This window comes from Euphorbia lathyris, chromosome 4, assembly GCF_963576675.1.
Source record: "Euphorbia lathyris chromosome 4, ddEupLath1.1, whole genome shotgun sequence".
In the NCBI taxonomy this organism is placed as follows: Eukaryota; Viridiplantae; Streptophyta; class Magnoliopsida; order Malpighiales; family Euphorbiaceae; genus Euphorbia; species Euphorbia lathyris.
In genome coordinates this window covers 44,769,026-44,788,940 of record NC_088913.1, presented here as the reverse complement: position 1 = coordinate 44,788,940, position 19,915 = coordinate 44,769,026, and the positions used below count along the sequence as shown (strand labels likewise).

At 34.1% G+C, this 19,915-nt stretch overlaps 2 protein-coding genes across 4 annotated transcripts; one reads left to right on the top strand and one right to left on the bottom strand.

Moving 5' to 3' along the window:
- Window positions 1-13,683: 13,683 nt before the first annotated feature.
- LOC136226324 (uncharacterized) lies at window positions 13,684-14,244 on the top strand. Its single transcript, XM_066014754.1, has one exon. It carries the CDS (start codon window positions 13,801-13,803, stop codon window positions 14,137-14,139), a length of 339 nt encoding a protein of 112 aa, XP_065870826.1. The 5' UTR covers window positions 13,684-13,800; the 3' UTR covers window positions 14,140-14,244.
- Window positions 14,245-14,297: 53 nt separating this feature from the next.
- Window positions 14,298-19,597, bottom strand: LOC136226323 (peptidyl-prolyl cis-trans isomerase FKBP42). Of its 3 annotated transcripts, XM_066014751.1 has the most exons (8): window positions 19,274-19,596; window positions 18,609-18,675; window positions 17,825-18,004; window positions 17,326-17,415; window positions 16,692-16,876; window positions 16,462-16,584; window positions 16,216-16,368; window positions 14,298-14,853 (listed from the first exon to the last, which is right to left on the bottom strand). In XM_066014751.1, exons 2-8 carry the CDS (start codon window positions 18,643-18,645, stop codon window positions 14,527-14,529), a joined length of 1,095 nt encoding a protein of 364 aa, XP_065870823.1. In that variant the 5' UTR covers window positions 18,646-18,675; window positions 19,274-19,596; the 3' UTR covers window positions 14,298-14,526. The 3 variants fall into 3 exon arrangements, with proteins under 3 accessions (XP_065870823.1, XP_065870824.1, XP_065870825.1); XM_066014752.1 differs by lacking the exon at window positions 18,609-18,675 and having other exon boundaries at window positions 19,274-19,597; XM_066014753.1 differs by lacking the exons at window positions 18,609-18,675; window positions 19,274-19,596 and adding an exon at window positions 17,532-17,632 and having other exon boundaries at window positions 17,825-17,947.
- Window positions 19,598-19,915: the final 318 nt, after the last annotated feature.

Below are 19,915 nucleotides of genomic sequence, written 5' to 3'. Positions count from 1 at the left end.
AATACTTATAATGAAAGAAACTAAGGCTTCTAGCTTCACTTAACCTCTTTGCTTGGTAATAACACTTAAACCCTTTTAAGTTGTTTTATCCTTTTTAAAATGACGATTTTTCTTATTAACTAATAGATTCTCGAGATTGGCTCTAAACTCTCGATTAATTACTTTCCCTTGGTCCGGCTCAAGTAATTAATCTAGAGAAGCATTAAGTTTTATTAATCTAAACCTTTTTAACCTACTTTACCTTTGTCCGGCTAAAATGATTATTTAAGATTCAAGAAAAACCTTTTGAGTAATTAGTTCTAAACTTTCGATTAATTGCTTTCCCTTGGTCCGGCTATAAACGATTAATCACAGTCAATATAAACGATTAATTATATGCAAGTAGGAATTTGGTCCATCTCCTACAAGCATTAAGAATCATAAGTTAGTTCTAAAAAAGGATAAACATAGCTTAAATATGTTAAACGTAATTCCCACATAATTAAGGTTAAGATCCGATTTTACCCTTAGTTAAAGGGGTTTTAGCCCATGATTAGATTAAAATACAGATTAGAAAGATAGATAATGAAGTTCATAGTAATAAAAGAGATTGAAGTTTAAAAGAAATCGTAATGAGAATTGCCAAACGAACTTCTTCGGTAACTTAAAACTTATTTTTATTGGATGAACTTTTGCACAAACAACACTTTGAGAACAATAACAACAATTACAACAACACAAACAACTGATTCTTAAGGAGAAGAATAAGCAAAATAACATTGTAGAGGGAGGAATTTAGCCTAAGCTTGGTGTGTCTGTAAATGGTTCGTAAGGTCTCCTTTTATAGTAAAATGGCATAAATGCTTCCAAAGACCAAGTCTCCTTATCCCATAACTCCTTAATCTTCCATACTCATCTTTAAAGAGGGTGGTGGAAGGTTTTGACAATTTAGGAGTTGAAATGAGTAAAGGTGGGAAAGCAATCATAGGCTTTAACATGTTCATCAAATTGGGATAATTTATGGGCCTGTTACACTTCGAATTTGGAGACAATTATCAGTAGTCATTTGTACACCTTTCTCTTAGCTTTCCAATGCATTTTGAATCGCATCAATCTGAGTCCGTATGAGGGAGATACGATGAAAATACGAAAATATGTCAAATCTGTCCTAGTGTGAACAATTAGACCTGTATTATTGCCGGCTCCATCTCGACGAGATGCATACGAAAAATCACTAAAAATTCATTGTTTCACTCCATTTTACTCCCGAGTTCTTGCCTTAAGCCCCGACTTTGGTTATTTGTGCTGAAAACCTTGCGAAAGTACTTGAAAAACACACAAAATGACTTAGATACATAAAATGAAGAAAATATACAAAAATCATTATTAAAACTATCAAAATATCATTAAAAACGTATTAATTAAGTACGGAAAATGCTATAAATCACGACGATAACAACACCCACAAACTTAAGCTTTTATTGTCCTCAAGCAAAGAAAAGCTGAAAATAAAATTTATATCGTCGAATAAGTTAATGTAAAGACAAGATTTATTTTAATAAAAAATGAACAAAAATTATGTATTCAAATCTCTCACTATTTCTTTGGATAAAATGATTTGTTTTTATACTCTTATTTTCCAAATGGACATTTTTCATTATGTTGAATAAAATTGAACCAACTTAAACACCTCGCATGGAAGTCACTCTTACGCTCAAGTGTTTAGTGTATTAATTTTTCGCTCAAATATGATAAAAGCACTAACTATTAAAAATCTGCATGGTCATCCAAATCTTTACCAAACACGACTGACTATAAACACGGTCAAAAGGTCTTTATCGGTTTGTAACATTGGTTGAAGGTAAAGGTATGGAGAATGGGAGATTTTGTGGGCAAATAAATTCACGGGGCAATTATTTGATAGATTCACAAAAGAAATTTTGTCTTTTAGCAATTCAGAATTTTTGTAACGGAAATCTCTCTTTTATTTTTATTTATATATATATGATACCATATATTTTTATTTTTTTTTACTTTACATATATATAAATATCAATATGATTTTTATTTATATGTATATATGTAGAAAGCATGAAATATACGAAAATAAAGAGATATAACCGCTATATATCGGTATAAGTATTTGTCTGAATTTTGTATTCACTGTTAATCATCATCTCTTGCATTTAACAAGTATATTGGTTACTAATTATCCATAAATTTAGGGGGGACAAAAATGGTATTTATGAAGGGAATGCGGTTTGTAACGTGGTGAATGAATGGAATGTCTAGACTCGAAGGGATGAACGACGAAGAGTGTGTTTAAGGTGGGCTACTATTTTGACTGGTATTTGATGTAAATTTTCAAGTTTCGTGTAATTATGCAACACTCGTGAGAAAAAAATGAAGCATTAGTGAATGCTTTTTAAATTAGGCTCAAAAACTCATTTTGAAAATGATAATGTGTGCCAATTAAATCAATTTTATTTCTCAAAATGTAAATGTCGATTTGTTAAATACTGAGTGTAATGAAAAAAAATTACATGTTCGAAATAGTCCAAAATTTGTTTACAAAATTTAAGATTTTCAAATAAAATTTCATCCTATCAAAATTTAACATTTATTCTAGACAAAATTTTGTTTGATTTTCTTATTTGATAAAAGAAAAACTTTAGAGTGGGGTTCTTATTCAATATTATTTAACAAAAAAATTTATTTAAAAGTTAAATAATGATGGTGAAAACAAAAATTCAAAGAAAAAGATAGTAAAAATAAAAGTGCAAAATAAAACACAATCACACGATTGTATTTAAGAAATAAACATACGAAAATACAATTACTAAAAGTAAAGATAAAGTACTATCATTTACTCACATCCCCCATTAGTGAAGCGTTTAGTCCCGAAACGCGAAATAAAAACGAACACTAAAGCAGAAAGTACAGGATAGAAGGGCTCCTTGTCTAAGTCAACTGTGAGGATTAGAGTGTCTAGGGTTGATTTGAGGCAAAAATTAGGTGTTTTAATGGAGGTTTTCGCTAAAAAAGTCGACGAAGATGGAGGGAGGGATGGACTTGAGAGATACAAAATAAGGAAGAAAAGGGTGAGAATAAAATAGGGAAATAGGGGGAAGGGAAAAGAAAAAGAAGGAAAGAAAAAAAAAAGAAGAAAACAGTAAAAAGAAATAACAGAAAAGATACATAATCCTGGGTAAGTAGCCATCTCGATGAGATGGCAATTCATCTCGTCGAGATGGCATGTCCAGAGAGTAAAACTCTCTAGACATGCCCATCTTGTCGAGATGGGTAATTCTTTTATTTTATTTTATTTTATTTGGTTTTTGTTATATTATATATATGTATTTTTTTTCTTTTCTTTTTATCTTATTAATATGATCATTAATTATTTATATATATATATATATATTTTTTTCTTTTTTTATAAAACAAAAAAAACAATAATATATATATCCTTATTTATTTATTTTTTATGAATATATAATAAAAAGAAAAATAAAAATAAAAAATTGAAATAAAGACGTTAGAAATATCGGGTTGCCTCCCGACAAGCGCTAAGTTTAAAGTCGTTTAGCTCGACTTATGCTTCCTTTTTATGTGAACGCATGAAGTCCTATAAGGAATCCAAATTCTTTGATAAAAATCTTGTAAATGCACATTGGATTATTAGATTGGAGATAATTTAACAAAATCCACGACATAATTTGAAAAAATTATGCACGAGTTTCGATTTTTCCCTTTTTGACTCGTGTGACAAGTCATATACCACATAAATTTCTTGAGTCGGGGTTATCTCGAACTCCTCTATCGTAGATTTTAAAATTTTCAACTATTCACCTTTGGTTAGATGGTCACTATTCTCCACCAATATTGGCTCCAAAGATTTATTGAGAAAATTATCATGTTGAGGCTCATCTAAAATAAATACTTCAATTTAATCATTTGAATCAAACTCTCTAGTGGATTTATCTACAGTCAAATCAATTAGTAGACCGTGTTTAATGCAGATATCTCTTATTAAAGTATAAGAACTAATATGTTGATTTTCTTTTGAAGAAATAAAATCAATCATTAGTTCCTCAATATTCTTTTCTTCATCGTAGATATTTCGTGGTGAATTTGGACCATCATATTGATATTCGAACCATGAATTTTCAGGTTCGTCCTTCCAGTTTGAGTAAAATGAGTTGAAAACTTTTTCTGTTGGCGAATGTATTCTCCATGAAAAATCATTCATCATCATCTCCCTACAAAAGAATCATTAAAAAAAAGGGTGAAGAAAAAGAATCATTAAAAAAAAGGGTGAAGAAAAAGATCAAAATATTTACAAAAAAAACGTTTAAATTAATAGAAGTTCGACTAGATTAATAGTACAACTCAACCATCCCCGGCAACGGCGCCAAAAACTTGATCCACGTTTTACGTATATGTGCATGTGAAGGCAAGTATACTTTAGTCGTGTATCAAGTAATAAAGTGAAAATAGAGTATAGTTCCCACGAGGATGGTGATTATAAGTACTAATCTTTTTGCTTACTATCTATTATTTAAACAATCAAAAGGTAGAGTTTGTTGGACAACCAAGTTAAGACTTAAATTAAGAAGTGAATTGAAAATTGTACAAAATTAGGTGAGAGAATACTTATAATGAAAGAAACCAAGGCTTCTAGCTTCACTTAACCTCTTTGCTTGGTAATAACACTTAACCCCTTTTAAATTGTTTTATCCTTTTTAAGATGACGATTTTTCTTATTAACTAATAGATTCTCGAGATTCGCTCTAAACTCTCGATTAATTACTTTCCCTTGGCCCGGATCAAGTAATTAATCTAGAGAAGCATTAAGTTTTATTAATCTAAACCTTTTTAACCTACTTTACCTTGGTCTGGCTAAAGTGATTACTTAAGATTCAAGAAAAACCGCTCGAGTAATTAGTTCTAAACTTTCGATTAATTGCTTTCCCTTGGTCCGGCTCAACTAATTAATCCAAAGAAGCATTAAGTTGTCTTAGTTCCAAACCTTCGATTTATTACTTTCCCTTGGTCCAGCTCAAGTAATAAATCGAAGATTTGTAATAAGATTCATGAAAAACCTTGGAAAACCAATAAGCCACACTAAATGGTCATTAGGCCCAACTTATGAATTTCGATTAATTAATTTAATCACGGTCAATATAAACGATTAATTATATTCAAGTAGGTATTTGGTCCATCTCCTACAAGCATTAAGAATCATAAGTTAGTTCTCAAAAAGGATAAAAACATAGCTTAAATAGGTTAAACGTAATTACCACATAATTAAGGTTACGATCCACTTTTAGCCTTAGTTAAAGGGGTTTTAGCCCATGAATAGATTAAAACACACATTAGAAAGATAGATAATGGAGCTCATAGTAATAAAAGAGATTGAAGTTTAGAAGAAACTGTAATGACCATTGCCGAACGAACTTCTTCGGTAACTTAAAACTTACTTTTATTAGATGAACTTTTGCACAAACAACACTTTGAGAACAATAACAACAATTACAACAACCAGTTGCGTTCACATGGACCTAATGACCACATAAATTTGGTCATTCACCGTTAGATCTAGGCGGATTAAATATAAGCCCTAGGATGTTTTGAATCTCCACCTTAGGATTTTAATCCACCTAGATCTAACGGTGAATGACCAAATTAACGTGGTCATCAAGGTCCATGTGAACGTAACTGTTACAACAACACAAACAACTGATTCTTAAGGAGAAGAATCAACAAAATAACATTATAAATGGAGGAATATAGCTTAAGCTTGGTGTGTCTTCAAATGGCTCCCAAGGTCTCCTTTTATAGTAAAATGGCACAAATGCTTCCAAAGACCAAGTCTCCTTATGTCACATAACTCCTTAATCTTCCATACTCAGCTTTAAATAGGGTGGTGGAAGACTTTGACAATTTAGGAGTTGAAATGAGTAAAGGTGGGAAAGGAATCATAGGCTTCAACATGTTTATCAACTTGGGATACTTTTCTGGACCTGTTACACTTCGAATTTGGAGAAGATTATCATTAGTTATTTGTACATATTTATCTTAGACTTTCCAACGCATTTTGAATCACCTCAATCCGAGTCCGTATGAGGGAGATATGATGAAAATATGAAAATATATCAAATTTGTCCTAGTGTGAACAATTAGACCTGTATTATTGCCAGCTCCATGTCGATGAGATGCTTGTGCATCTCGACGAGATGCATATGAAAAATCACTAAAAACTCATTTTTTCACTCCATTTTACTCCCGAGTTCTCGCCTTAAGCCCTCACTTTAGTTATTTGTGCCGAAAACCTTGCGAAAGTGCTTGAAAAACAAACAAAATGACTTAGATACATAAAATGAAGAAAATATACAAAAACCATTATTAAAACTTATCAAAATATCACTAAAAACGTATTAATTAAGTACATAAAATGCTATAAATCACGACGATAACACCGACTCAACCCTAACATGAAGAAGGTAGTGAAAGCCGAGGTTATAAAACTCACCGACTCATGTATTATCTTTCCAATCTATGATAGTCAGCGGGTAAGTCTGGTACAATGTGTGCCTAAGAAACGAGGAACAATGGTAATGGAAAATGAAAAAGAGGAATTAATCCCAACTTGGAAAGTCACGATTGGCGTGTATGCATAGACTATAGAAAATTAAATGAAGCCACCTGTAAGGACCACTCCCTTTACCATTTATTGATCAAATGTTGGAACGATTGGCAGGACATGAGTTCTTTTGTACTCTTGATGGGATGTCCGACTATGTGCAAATTCCTCTAGACCCTTTGGACCAAGAGAAAACCACATTCGCTTGTTCCTATGGGACTTTTGCATATATGCAGATGCCCTTCAGACTTTGTAATACCCCTGCCACATTCCAACGTTGCATGATGGCAATATTTTCTGATATGATTGAGGAGTTCATGAAAATTTTCATAGAAGATTTCAATGTTGTAGGGCCATCATTTGACCAGTGTCTTAGCAATTTAGACTGTGTTTTAGAATGTTGTGAAGTCACAAACCTTGCACTTAATTGGGAAAAGTGTCAGTTTATTGTCCGGGATTGCATAGTGTTAGAACACAAGGTGTCAGGAAAAGGGATTGAGGTTGATCCGACAAAAATTGAAGTGATTAAATAATTGCCTCCACTTACTAATGTAAAATTGGTTAGGAGTTTTTTGGGACATGTAGGGCTTTATAGGCGATTCATAAAAGATTTTTCTAAAATCACTAAACCCCTCACTCAATTGTTGCTTAAAGATGCTGATTTTAATTTCACAAAGGAATGTTTTGATGCTTTTGAACTACTAAAAAATAAATTAATTGATGCACCTGTGATGGTAAGCCCGAATTGGCCCCATCCCTATGAGTTGATGTGTGATGCTAGTGATCTAGTTGTAGGTGCCTATCTTGGGCAGCGGGTGGACAAACTTTTCTTCCCCATATCCTATGCTAGCAAAACTTCGAATGAAGCACAATGGAACTACTCTATAACTGAAAAAGAATTGCTAGCGGTTGTTTTTGTCTTTGATAAGTTCATGTCTTACTTAGTTCTATATAAAGTGATTGTTTTTACTGACCATGCAGCTTTGAAATGATTAATAAGCAAATAAGATGCAAAGCCAAGGCTGATCCACTGGATTCTCCTACTCCAAGAATTTGACATTGTGATTAAAGATAAAAAGGGAGTAGAGAATGTGATAGCGGATCACCTGTCCCGGTTAGACATGGAACAACAATCGACAAAGCATGAAGAGATCAATGAGGTATTTCCAGATGAAACAATGTATTCGGTAAAATCTCTCCCATGGTTTGCAGACATTGCGAACTACAAAATCGGTAATATCCTTCCACCTAATCTCAATATAAATAAAAGACGTAAGTTCTTGTTTGAAAGCAAGAATTATTTTTGGGAGGAGCCATATTTGTTTAGATTATGTATGGATGGCATGGCTAGAAGATGTATACCTGAGGAAGAAGTAGAATCAGTAATAAACATGTGTCATTCTAGAGAACCAGGTGGCCATTTTGGGCTAGATAGGATATTGGCCAAAATCCTACAATGTGGATTCTGGTGGCCACAAATGCATAGCGATGTTGTAACTTTTATTAAATGTTGTTATGCATGTCAGAGAGCAGGAAATAGCTCTAGGAAAAATGAAATGCTTCAGCAAGGAATACTCGTTTGTGAGCTTTTTGATGTTTGGGTCATAAACTTTATGGGACATTTCCCTAAGTCACATAACAACCAATATATCCTTGTTGCAGTTGATTATGTCTCAAAATGGGTAGAAGCAGTAGCATTGCCCATGAACGATGCTTGAGTAGTGACAAAATCTCTGAAAAAGAATATTTTTACAAGATTTGGCACCCCCGAGCTATCATCGGCGATGAGGGATCCCACTTTTGAAATAAACAATTTGACACGTTGCTTCAAACGTATGGCGTAGCTCATAGGGTTGCAACACCTTACCACCTTAGACGAGTGGGCAAGTAGAAGTGTCAAATAGAGAGCTGAAATGTATTCTTGAGAAAATGGTAGGGAATACTAGAAAAGATTGGAGTTGGAGGCTAGATGATGCTCTTTAGGCATACAGAACATCCTTTAAAACTCCCATAGGATTGTCACCCTACCGTTTGATTTTTGGAAAATCTTGTCACTTACTAGTTGAACTTGAACATAAAGCTTATTAGGCATTGAAATATCTGAACTTTGATCTTAAACTTTCAGGTGACCTTCATTTGGCACAGCTGCACGAGCTAGATGAGCTCAGATACAACTCTTATGAGAATGCCAAACTTTACAAGGAAATGACAAAAAGGTTGCATGATAAGAAAGTACAGAAGAAAACCTTTCAAAAAGGAGACCAAGTACTTCTATACAATTCCATATTGAAGCTCTTTCTTGGCAAACTCAAGAGTAGATGGTCCGGACCATTTGGAGTCAATGAACCTCACCCTTCGGTAATGATTGAGATCGAAGGGAAAGATAAGACAACCCAAAGAATAAATTTTTGTAAATTAAGGGGTTTCTAATTTATATTAAAGTCTCGTAACCATAGTCTTGATTTGTTAATTATCACAGCATGCACAAGACGCGAAACAATTAACTTTACTGGGTATGAACATATTATTTGTAATATTAATTACTATACTTGTACTCTATATATGTTTATAATATTAATTTTAACTAAATTTTTCATAAAACAATACTGAATTAAAAACCCAAGTTTATGAAACGTGCCTAAATTTTTGTCACTCTTATAGATTCAACTACAAATAAGAAAAAAAAATGTTAGTTAGTATTATCAACATTCAAACTAGTTAGGAATATCTTTGCATACAGAATATCAACCATAAAATATATAAAATTATACTAACATATAAAAAAAATTCTAAACATAATTATAAAAATTTATAATATTAAGTCAATAAAGAGATATTCTAAAAAAACTAGAGTTTATTAAAAACTATAATTTTTTTATTAAAATGGGGCACTATCGGCCCAAAAATATATTAAAATAAAAAAAGAAGGTATAAAGCAGAATTTAACAAAAGAAAAAATGCTCAGTTCTGGAAAAGTCTTCCGAAATGAAAGAATTACAAAAGGTAGGCCACCATAGAAAAGAAGAGCTTTGTTGCGCAATGCGGGCCAGAGCATCAACATCGACATTATCTTCACGATAAATATGAGAGACAAAAAGAGTTATGGATGAAACCCAATTCAAACACTGAACCCAATCTTTTCGAATAGCCCAAGGGACATTTAAAGAACGAGACCGGAACAAATCCACAACATAAGTTGAATCGCATTCCAACCAAAGCTTATGCCAATTTTGATCCCAAGCAATATGGATTGCCATAATTGCAGCTCGCAACTCAGCAAGATGCACAAAAATGTTAGGCAGAGGGAAAGCAAACGCACCATGAGGGAAACCCCTATGATTTCTGAAAAGGCCACCAAAACACCTGGAACCAGGAGTACCCAAAACAGAGCCATCAGTATTAACTTTCATCCAACCTACGCCAAATGGTAACCAAATAACAGACAGAATGCGTGGCGTCTGTAGAAGTCAGCCCTGCAACCTAAACTCAGAAAAAACATGTCGCTCCGGAATCGTGTTGACCATAGTTCCCAAGTTTAAAAAATTTGCTTCACAAAGACTTTGCCAAAGAAAACAAAGAGCTAAATGAATATTAGGAGGCTCGTCATAAAAAATAGCTTTGTTTCTCAGCCGCCAGATAAGCCAAAAACAATTAACAATAGCCGCAATCCAAAGGCTCTGAAGTTGGGAGCTCATAGTAATACGAAGAGCGGAATAAATTGGTCAAAAACCGAACCTGAAAGATGAACAACTCACTAAATGGAGAAGAAACAGTTGTCTATAAAGAGACATAGACAGGACAAAGAAGAAAAATATGATTAATGCTTTCATAATCATTTTTGCATATTGCGCAACGAGAGGCCAACACCATACCACGAATTTGAAGTTGATCTAACGTTGGTAAAAAAAACTAAAGCTGCTCGCTAACATAACAAGGATCTGGACTGAGGAATGAATAAACGCCATATGGCAGGAGTCCAATCCGAAAGCTGAAGAGTACCAATATTAGCGAGATAAAAAAAAAACACGTATAGAAAACTTACATGATGCAACGGTTGTCCAGATGCAAAAATTCAAAGACTCTCCGCCTTTGCTCACTGACTGTATCAGGGAAGCAGTAGAAGGCGGAAAAGAAAGAGGCAAGGTCCAGCAAACATCTAAAAAGTCATTCACTATGTCAGTGATATAACACTGAGTCGAAATAGGCATCCCGATTTGATCACCCACGGTAAGGACAATCCAACGGTTGGTGTAAAAATTAAGAGTCGAATTCTCCCCAATTAACCACAAACTCTTGTCAAGAAGCCCCAAGTAAATGAGCTTAATGGAGTTCCAAATCGAGGAATTAATTAGCGAGGCTTTTGGCAACCCGCTGATCTAAAGAAACTGATTCCGCAAAAGAGACGGAATCCATCCCGAGCTCGAAATACTACTCCAAGCGAGTTTCCCCAACATAACCGAGTTAAAAATGCAAATATTTTTAATGCTCAACCCACCATATTTTATAGGCAGACAACAAATATTCCAAGGAACCATGACAAGTTTTTCACGGTCAATATAACTAGTCCAAATAAAGTTCCTTATATATCGATTGAGTCGTTTAAGCACAGGGATATGCCATTTATACACAGTGAAAGAGTGGATAAAAGAACTTACCAATACCGAATTAACCAGGGCCACCCTCCCATCCATAAATAAAGCAGAACCCTTCCAATTTAAGAAATTTGCTGCAATTTTATCTGCAATGGGCATAAGGTGAGAGGCATGAAGGGCAGCCTGAAACAAAGGAACTTGGGCCTAAACGAAACCCAGTGAGGGAGGCCAAAGTCGAAGCTCGAATAGAATTCATTGAAGCCCTGTAATAAGCTTCCGATTTAGACCAATTAACACACTGCCCAAAGATAGTCCCAAAACTGGTGAAGTTACTATGAATTGTGGAATATTTTTACGAGACGCTTTACAGAACAAAAGTACATCATCCGCATACAATAGATGAGTGGGAAAGGGTGAGTGGCAAGTATAAAGCATAAGGTATAATCGACCAGCAGCTACTGCCGAATGAAGCAATCGACTAAGAAAGTCTTCCGCCAAACTGAATAGGATGGGAGATAGGGGATTACCTTATCAACACCACGCGAACACCCAAAATACAACTTTACAAAAAAAAAAATCTAAACAAAATTAGCATATTAAGTCAATTGATATATATATTTAAGAAAACTAATATATTTTCTAATTAAATGATTTTTACATAATCATTTATGTAAACTTAACCAAATTAATTTAAAAAAATAACTAACACATAACATACATTAAAAGAGAAAAGAAAGAAACTTAATTGAATTAAAATAATAATAATAAAAAAAGTTTACACATACCTCCTTAAGAAAGAAAATTAAATGCAATCTGCCATTGAACTTCCTTCTCCCTTTCAAGAGAGGAAGGGCTATCTTCGCGGGTCAAAAGACCCGTGAAGATGAGAAGTCTCTTCTCACTAAAAAGGAAAATAATAAGAGATTTCTTCCCTTTTCACCATTACGGCGCACCAGGCGCCGTAAACATTCCTTTGGGGGATTATTTTTTTATCTGCACCTTTTTATGTAATAATTTATAAAAATAGCCTCCTTTTGGAGGATTAACCCCCCAACCCACTTTAAACAAATTTGGTTCATCAATAGGTCACTTTAAATAAGTTCAGAGACAGAGCCGACTCTAGGGGAGCCGGTTTGGGTATTCGTCTGAGGCTTTCAACCCATTTTTTTTTTAAATTCAAAACTTATTTCAATTACAATAGAATAATTACAAGTGCATCTAAAATTTATTTCACAACTTATCTCTTAATAATAATATGGGTAATTAATTTATTAGTCCCTATATTTTGACAAAACACACTGTTTAGTCCCTGTATTTTCAAAAACACATGGTAAGGTCTCTAACCTTTTTCGCAGTGAACTGTTTAGTCATTCCGTCTGTTTGTTAAATTTTTTACCGTTTATGACTTCAGAAATGACTAAATTATCTTTTACTATTTACCTTCAAACTTCAGAAGAGGAAATCCAATTTAGAAGAAGAAGCTATTTGTATGGAGAACAAGAAAAAGAACAGACTCAATGCTTACGAATTTAAACGATTAAGAAAAAAATCAAGAAGAGAACACTCAAAGTTGATTTCAGATGCATTAGAGTTTAAAGAAAATGAAAATAAAGGAAAAGAAGAACGCAAATCCAAATTGACTAACAGAATCTTCATGAGAGTTTAACAGCAGGGACTAAACAGTTCACCGAGAAAAACGTTAGGGACTTTACATTGAGTTTTTGAAAATATAGGGACTAAACAGTGTGTTTTGTCAAAATATAGGGACTAATAAATTAATTACCCTAATAATATAGATAAGTTGCAAATTTATCACTATATTTATTAGGGGAGAGCGGATTTATCCTCACCATACAAAACATCAAAATCTTAAGCTTTGCATTTACCAAAAGATGCAATTTTCAAACCTCATTAACAAAACATGGGTTTTTCAATAACAGAAGATGCACAATTTTAACCCTTATTCCGTAGTGAATGTTGAATGTTGGAGTGTAATAAGAACATGAAATTTGATGAAAGAAAACTCATCTTTCATTAATGATGCTTAAAATTGTATCATCTGGTAAACGTTAGCCTTAAGATTACACTACTTTAGACGTGGAGACTAAATTTATTCTTCCTTAATAACCATAGAACTAGTATATTATCTCACAGTAATATAGTTGCTAACTGCTTTATTCATTGTAAATTGCTTTAAATGTTTGAAGTTATTCATTGTAAATTGCTTTAAGTGTTTGATCTTTTATTTCACTTTTTTAATCCAAGTTAATATTAATTAGGTTTATATATATATATATATATATATATATATATATATTAAATTTAGATTTGTGGAAAAAAAAAAGTACGAAATTTTTTATCTCTAAAATATTAGAGCCGTTCCAATTCAAAAGACTAACGAGGGGCCAATTTTGTTGTTTATATTTTTACCAAGTTGAAGGGGGTTGTGATGTATTAATCATAGATATATATGTAGAAGTCAATTGGGCCTAGTTTCTTATCCAAAAAAAATGAAAGGCAAACATTAAAGATAGTTTATTGTTGGTTGTTGTATCTTTCTTCTTTCCTATCTCATCTCTTCCAATGGCAATGGAAGCTCTCGCATATGGGCATTTTTCTTCTTCTTATTTTCTGCAGATGAATCCAATTCAAAGATTGAAATCAAGAAAGTACTGCTCAAGAATTGTATGTTGCGAAAGAGGAAAGGAAAAGAAACAAGAGAAGATGATGAAGAAGAAATTGATTGTGGTTAGGGAAACGGAGAAAATTGGGAAAGGATTGAAGGATAATAATTCTAAACAGAACGGAGATTGGAAAGATGTGGTTTTGATGAGCTTTTCATTCGCTGTTTATGTCTATATTTCTCAACAGCTTGTTTGTGCTTATTGTGCTTGGAATTCCTACCTCAAACATTCTTGGTAGATCTATCTCATGTCATGGAATGGAAACACCTACTTTTTCATTCTTTTTTAGATTTCTCACTCTTTAAATTGCATTATTATGAATACAAAATCAACCATTATTGAATTCAAGTAGAGTATTGTATTATTAAGAGTAAAATTATCTCAGTACATCAGAACTCAAAGTAAAGTGTTTCCCTTTTTTTTAACAGTAGATCAACTGATCAAGTTTGAGTTGAATTAAATCTAAAGCAATAGACATGACCTCTCTCACCAAAAATTCACAAAATGATTCTGCTGGAGTTTCAAAGCTGACAAGGGAGAATTGAACACCTCAAGGATCTAAAACTTCAGTTACAATCACACTCAGACTATCATCACTTTTCTGTCAAATTGAACTAGTCTCTAATTAGTCAGATTTGTGTCTTTCATGCCTGAAAAGGTGGTAGATTAGTGATAGCATCCATAACCAAACACGGATCAGTAAATTACTTTGCTTGGGTTCTGCCTTCGCTGGCGCTCCAAAAATTCCTTTATATAGTTCCTTTTGCTTTTGATATACAGCCTTATCATGTTGATCAAGCATGCGTAGCTCCCTCAAAATTGCCTTGTCATCAGGTGCATATTTACGTGCCTTGATGAAATCTTCCCTGGCATCATCTGATTGCCCGAGTTCTGCTTTCGCCTTCCCTCTTCTAAACAGTGCTTTGGCATTGTTTTCATCCTCAGCTAATACCTGTTATACCATTACCCAAATGATTCCTCAGTTAAACTACTCACAACCATACAAAATCAAAGGAGCATAAGGATCTATAGCAATGCAACTCAGTCTACATCCTTGAACATGATTATCGGAGCACTTATGATCTCCACGACTAAGCTTCCTGCGGAAGTGTAACTATAGCCCTTAATTTGTACCTGATGACATTAAATTCTACTATAACTTTCATTTAGTTTTGATGATGTTTCAATGGAAATGAGTAAAGGTTTGAAGGTATCAATTTGAGAGAAAACTCCTTCATTAAATATATTGAAAGATAAGGAGTTTATATACAAGAATGAGATAGCAAGTGAACAAATATATACTAATCTCTATAATTGCTCCTAAAATTCTTTTATTACAACTAGCTATTTTCATTTGTTCATACTATAACACTCCCCTTCAAACTGGGCAAAGAAACTGAGCAAAGATAACAATCATGTCTAGCTTGTTATAGATATATGTAACCCGGATAATCATTTGTAAAAACATAAACTAGTTGTTAGGTGACATGGGACCAAAAGAAGTAATCGGACACTAGATGAAGTGGCTGCTGAAGAATAAGTCACTGAATTATTTATATTGCCCAAGACAACAGGGAGGATGACTTTCCAAACTTGAACAGTCTGCCATTGAAGTAAAAATGATAAAATCCAAAAATGAACTTTACCCACAAAGCTGCTCACTAAGAAGAACCAAGTAGCAGGAAGAAATCACCATTGTGAAGAGAGGGAAGAAAGTATAGTACCCAAGAAGAAATCAGCAAAAGCAAAGGAGCAGCAACCCACACATGAAGGAGTATAACGTTGGCAACCCAAGAAAAAAAACCAACTTAAGATTATCGCTGGAGGAGGGAAAAGCCTAGAAAAAGTGATCGGAGTCCAAGAATATGTTGGACATGCCACCACATACCGAGCGAGAATCCAGTCAACTTCCAAGGGTGGAGGTAAAAAAAGAAAAAGAAAAAAAAACAGAACTCCAGAATAGTAGAGATAGAGTAGATGCTCCCTGGGCCAGACTCAAAAGTGGCTGCTCTCTAGGACAGACTTGAAACCCAGAAGCTCAATAAGGCTCTGATACCATATTAGTTTGGGAGGAAACTACTCCATTTTATATATTTAAAGATAGTTTATATGCAATAATGAGGATAGAAAGTGGGAAAATATACTAATCCCTATAATTGCTCCTAAAATTTTTCTAATACAACTAGCTATGTTCACATTGGTCATACTACAACATAAGGCGTTCTCCAGCTTGTACCATTTTTCACAGAATTGTGAAAACGCTAAATCCTTGAACACCTGTAAGAAGTAAAGACATGAGATGCACTATACTTACAATACCGCATTGCACGATGGCTTCATCGTAGTGTTTTAGCTTTATCAGACATGCTGCCATGTTAAGGTGGCATGGATTTTTCACTGCCAGTGCCATGTCTCGGTATTTGCCAAATAGTTGGAACATGAAGTCATCATTCAAGTATGCAATGGCCTAACATGGAGACAAGTCACCAGAACTTGTCAAGAAGAATATACACTAAATAGAATAAAATTACAAGCCAAAGGTGTGCCTGAAGTGTATAACCATTTCATATTGTTGCATGGCCTCCTCAAGTTTTTCCTCTTTAAACAATGCATTTCCATCCATTTTTCTTCTATCTGCAGCTCCGATCCTTTCTTCAACTGTCATGTCACCACGTGCTTTACCCTACAATGCAACTCACATATAGATAGCTTTTATTGCCCAGCGCATGAATATGGCTAACATTACTGGATTGGAAGTACAGAAGATCTAAAACTGTTTTCATAGCTTACTTCTTTAGTTTCATCAAACCCAATAAGTTCAACTTCATATATAATGTCTGCCATTGGTGGAACATTTGGGAACGAAAAGTTTCCTTCCTTCCCATAACCCAATTCCCGTCCCACATGTAAGAGGGAACGTTCACCTGCCTTCATGCCAGATACACCAACAGCTAAACCCGCCATTTCTTTCTTCTCTGTTAAATCAATAACCATCAATTTTTAAGGATGCATACAACAGCATAAACCAAGCAGCAAAGCAATGTGGTTACAGACTTAAAAAGAGGCCCTATAAGAATGTTTATGCTTCTATGTCACAGTACCACTTTAAACCATATAACCACCTTCTTCCATTAAATTTCCATTGGACAAGTTTTGAGGTATGCTAAAAAGCCTTTCATACATTTCTCAACTATTGAACTCAGTCAACCCCATATTACATGCATGCATACATAAATAGATATCATTCTAAAGGGCTATCGTATATTGTGTAAGTTTGTGTCATAGGTTGCAAGACAGTAAAGGATGACAGATAAAGCAAAATGTGCTCATAAATTAAACACAAGCTAAAGAAGATAGGAGAAGAGATTTACAGGTTATTGAAATAACAGAAAGATATCCAAAATAGAACAAAATAGGTATATACCTTTTCCTAAAACCATTTCAACTGGGCGTTGCTCGTGCCATGTATCTTCAAATTTGTGTTGAGTACTTTCAGTCCATGCTTTGTAGTGCACTATTGCAAAAATACAGGGACAGATCAATATAACATAGAAATCATACTGAACTTTACATCAGAAAACAACATGAGCACAACATACAAGCCAAACCAGAGAATAGAACTTAACATACTCTAAGATAATAGATGGGCAAGACATCGACCTTGGTTTCTAAATTTTGATTCCTTGATTCGTTTCAGCCTTGTAGATCAATTTCAATTAAGATTTTGATGACTTGAAAATATAAACTATCATCAGTACACTGAAATGTCTACCTCAAACAAAAAGTTACATATATGATTGTATGCATCTACTCCTAGGAATATAAAGATCTGTATATTTGCAAGAGTGGCAAAAAATCTATATAAAATAATACGGTAATATATTTGTGTGCAGAACCACCAATAAAAGCTTCTTGGCACTTACAGAAGCATGTCGAATATTTTGACGGCTTTTGGCCATGTCCTTCCTTAATGATTTGTTTTGTAACTTTGTCATGAAGGCTTTCCAGTTCAGAATCAACTTTTGGAGGACCATCACCAATCTGAGATGGATCACCATGTACAAAAGAACTTCCCATAACTATTTCACTTTCATCATCTTGGCCTGCAAAACAGCAGTAGCTATTTTGTTTTAAACATAACACTATAACTCCGGAAGAAATTATCAAACAGGTTATCCAAGATCTAATTTGAAGGAAAAGAGAAAAACAAACGTAGGGGGAAGTAGCATAAGTCATTACCCAATTAGATAAAGTAGTGAACTGGCTAAAAATACAGAGCTAATAGGAATATGCAACAGACCAGTTTTCGCTGACTAGTTCTTTTTTGGTAAAAAATCCTTGTTGGGGTAAAATAAAAGAATTCGATCATTTTATTAGAAAATAAGCTTACTGAGGTAATTAAAAATCACATACGAATTAAATTCAATTCTTGCAAATAAGTTTATCCAAACAAAAAGCCAATATGCATTTTTGAATTAAAGCTATGTTGAAGCAACCTACTATGGCTTAAATCATTTATGAGTACAACCGATCAAACTTTCCTCCATATGTATTCTAATTCACCTTATCATATATTGAGATTGAAGAATCTAATTATATTGCATTAACTGATAAATAAAAGAAAAATTGACAATCCTTGCTCATGCTGATCACTACTAAACCCCATTCATTATCTCTAAAGAAGTTCCTAATAACAGTAACAATTACCGATCTGTTGACTTTGCTGCTCTTGAGAATCCTCCATCACCCAAAGAAGTGGCTACAAACTGGGATTCTGTAACCGGGCCAAAATGTTGAAACTTCAATTACTATATAAATCAATCAATCCATACTAAATTATAACCCAACGCAAATGGTAGAGCTTAAGGACAATGAGCTCCAATGAAAGCCCAAAGCACACTGTTTGGTTGCCGAGAAAAAAAAAATGAAATAAGCAAGAGAATGTTAGAACAAGATCTTGCAGAACTGAAACTCGGGAAACTAACAAGACTGATAAAACCATTAAATTCGTCACGGATAAGAGTTGGCTCTCACTTGAAAGAAGGTAAATATAAGCATAAAAGAAAAGTGAGGGTAAGAAAAAACTCCAAATTTTCTGGAGAAACAAACAGAAAGCGAGCTAGCAAATGACTCTCCAAAATATTAAAAAATATTACAAAGTTAAACTTAACTTTCTTGAAATGTTAAATTAAAATTTCAAATTTCAGCAAAACATAATAATGAACTCAAGACTTGGGAAGAAGAAAAACATTCTTTCTCCAATTTCCCAACATCTAGCTAACAACTTGAACCCATTTAGGCTTGGAATATTCTGAACCCAACATCCAAAGTCAGCTTTATTTCAATTGAAAGCAATAGGAGATGGAACAGACCTCAAAAGCGGCAGAACAGGAGATGAAGGAAAGTTGAAGCTGAAACGGAATTGAAGTTGCTGCGTCCAAGCTCGTCGATCGCCAAACAGAGTGTGTCCTTGGATTGCAAAGCAGAGAGCGAACTTGAATCAGCAAAAGAGACGATGTGACTGGGTTGAAGGAGCTGTATCGCTATTTCACTCGCCAATTTTGTCTACGCAGTGGTTTGGCGATTGTTGTTGGAGATGCTTTACAGGAATTAGGATCTGAGTGAAAAAAAATGATTGTGCTATCGAAGAAGATTCTAGTCTCTAGCGACAGAAAAGAAAGAGGGATGCTCTCTGAACCCAATCTAATACACCTAACTAATATGTTTCTTTTATGGGTTAATACACATATTTGCCCTCGTGTTTTCTCGGAAAAACACATATGCCCATGTATCAAATAAACCCACTAAAATCTCCTTGTACTTGTCACAACCCTACAGATATACCCCACACTAACGGAATGATGATTTGGCACAAACGTCGTTCCACGTGGAACGCCACGTCATGCTACGTCAACTGCCAACAAATCAAAATGAATCCTACGTGGCAAAGTAAAAAGGGTTAATACATATATTTGCCCTCGTGTTTTCTCGGAAAAACGCATATGCCCCTGTAT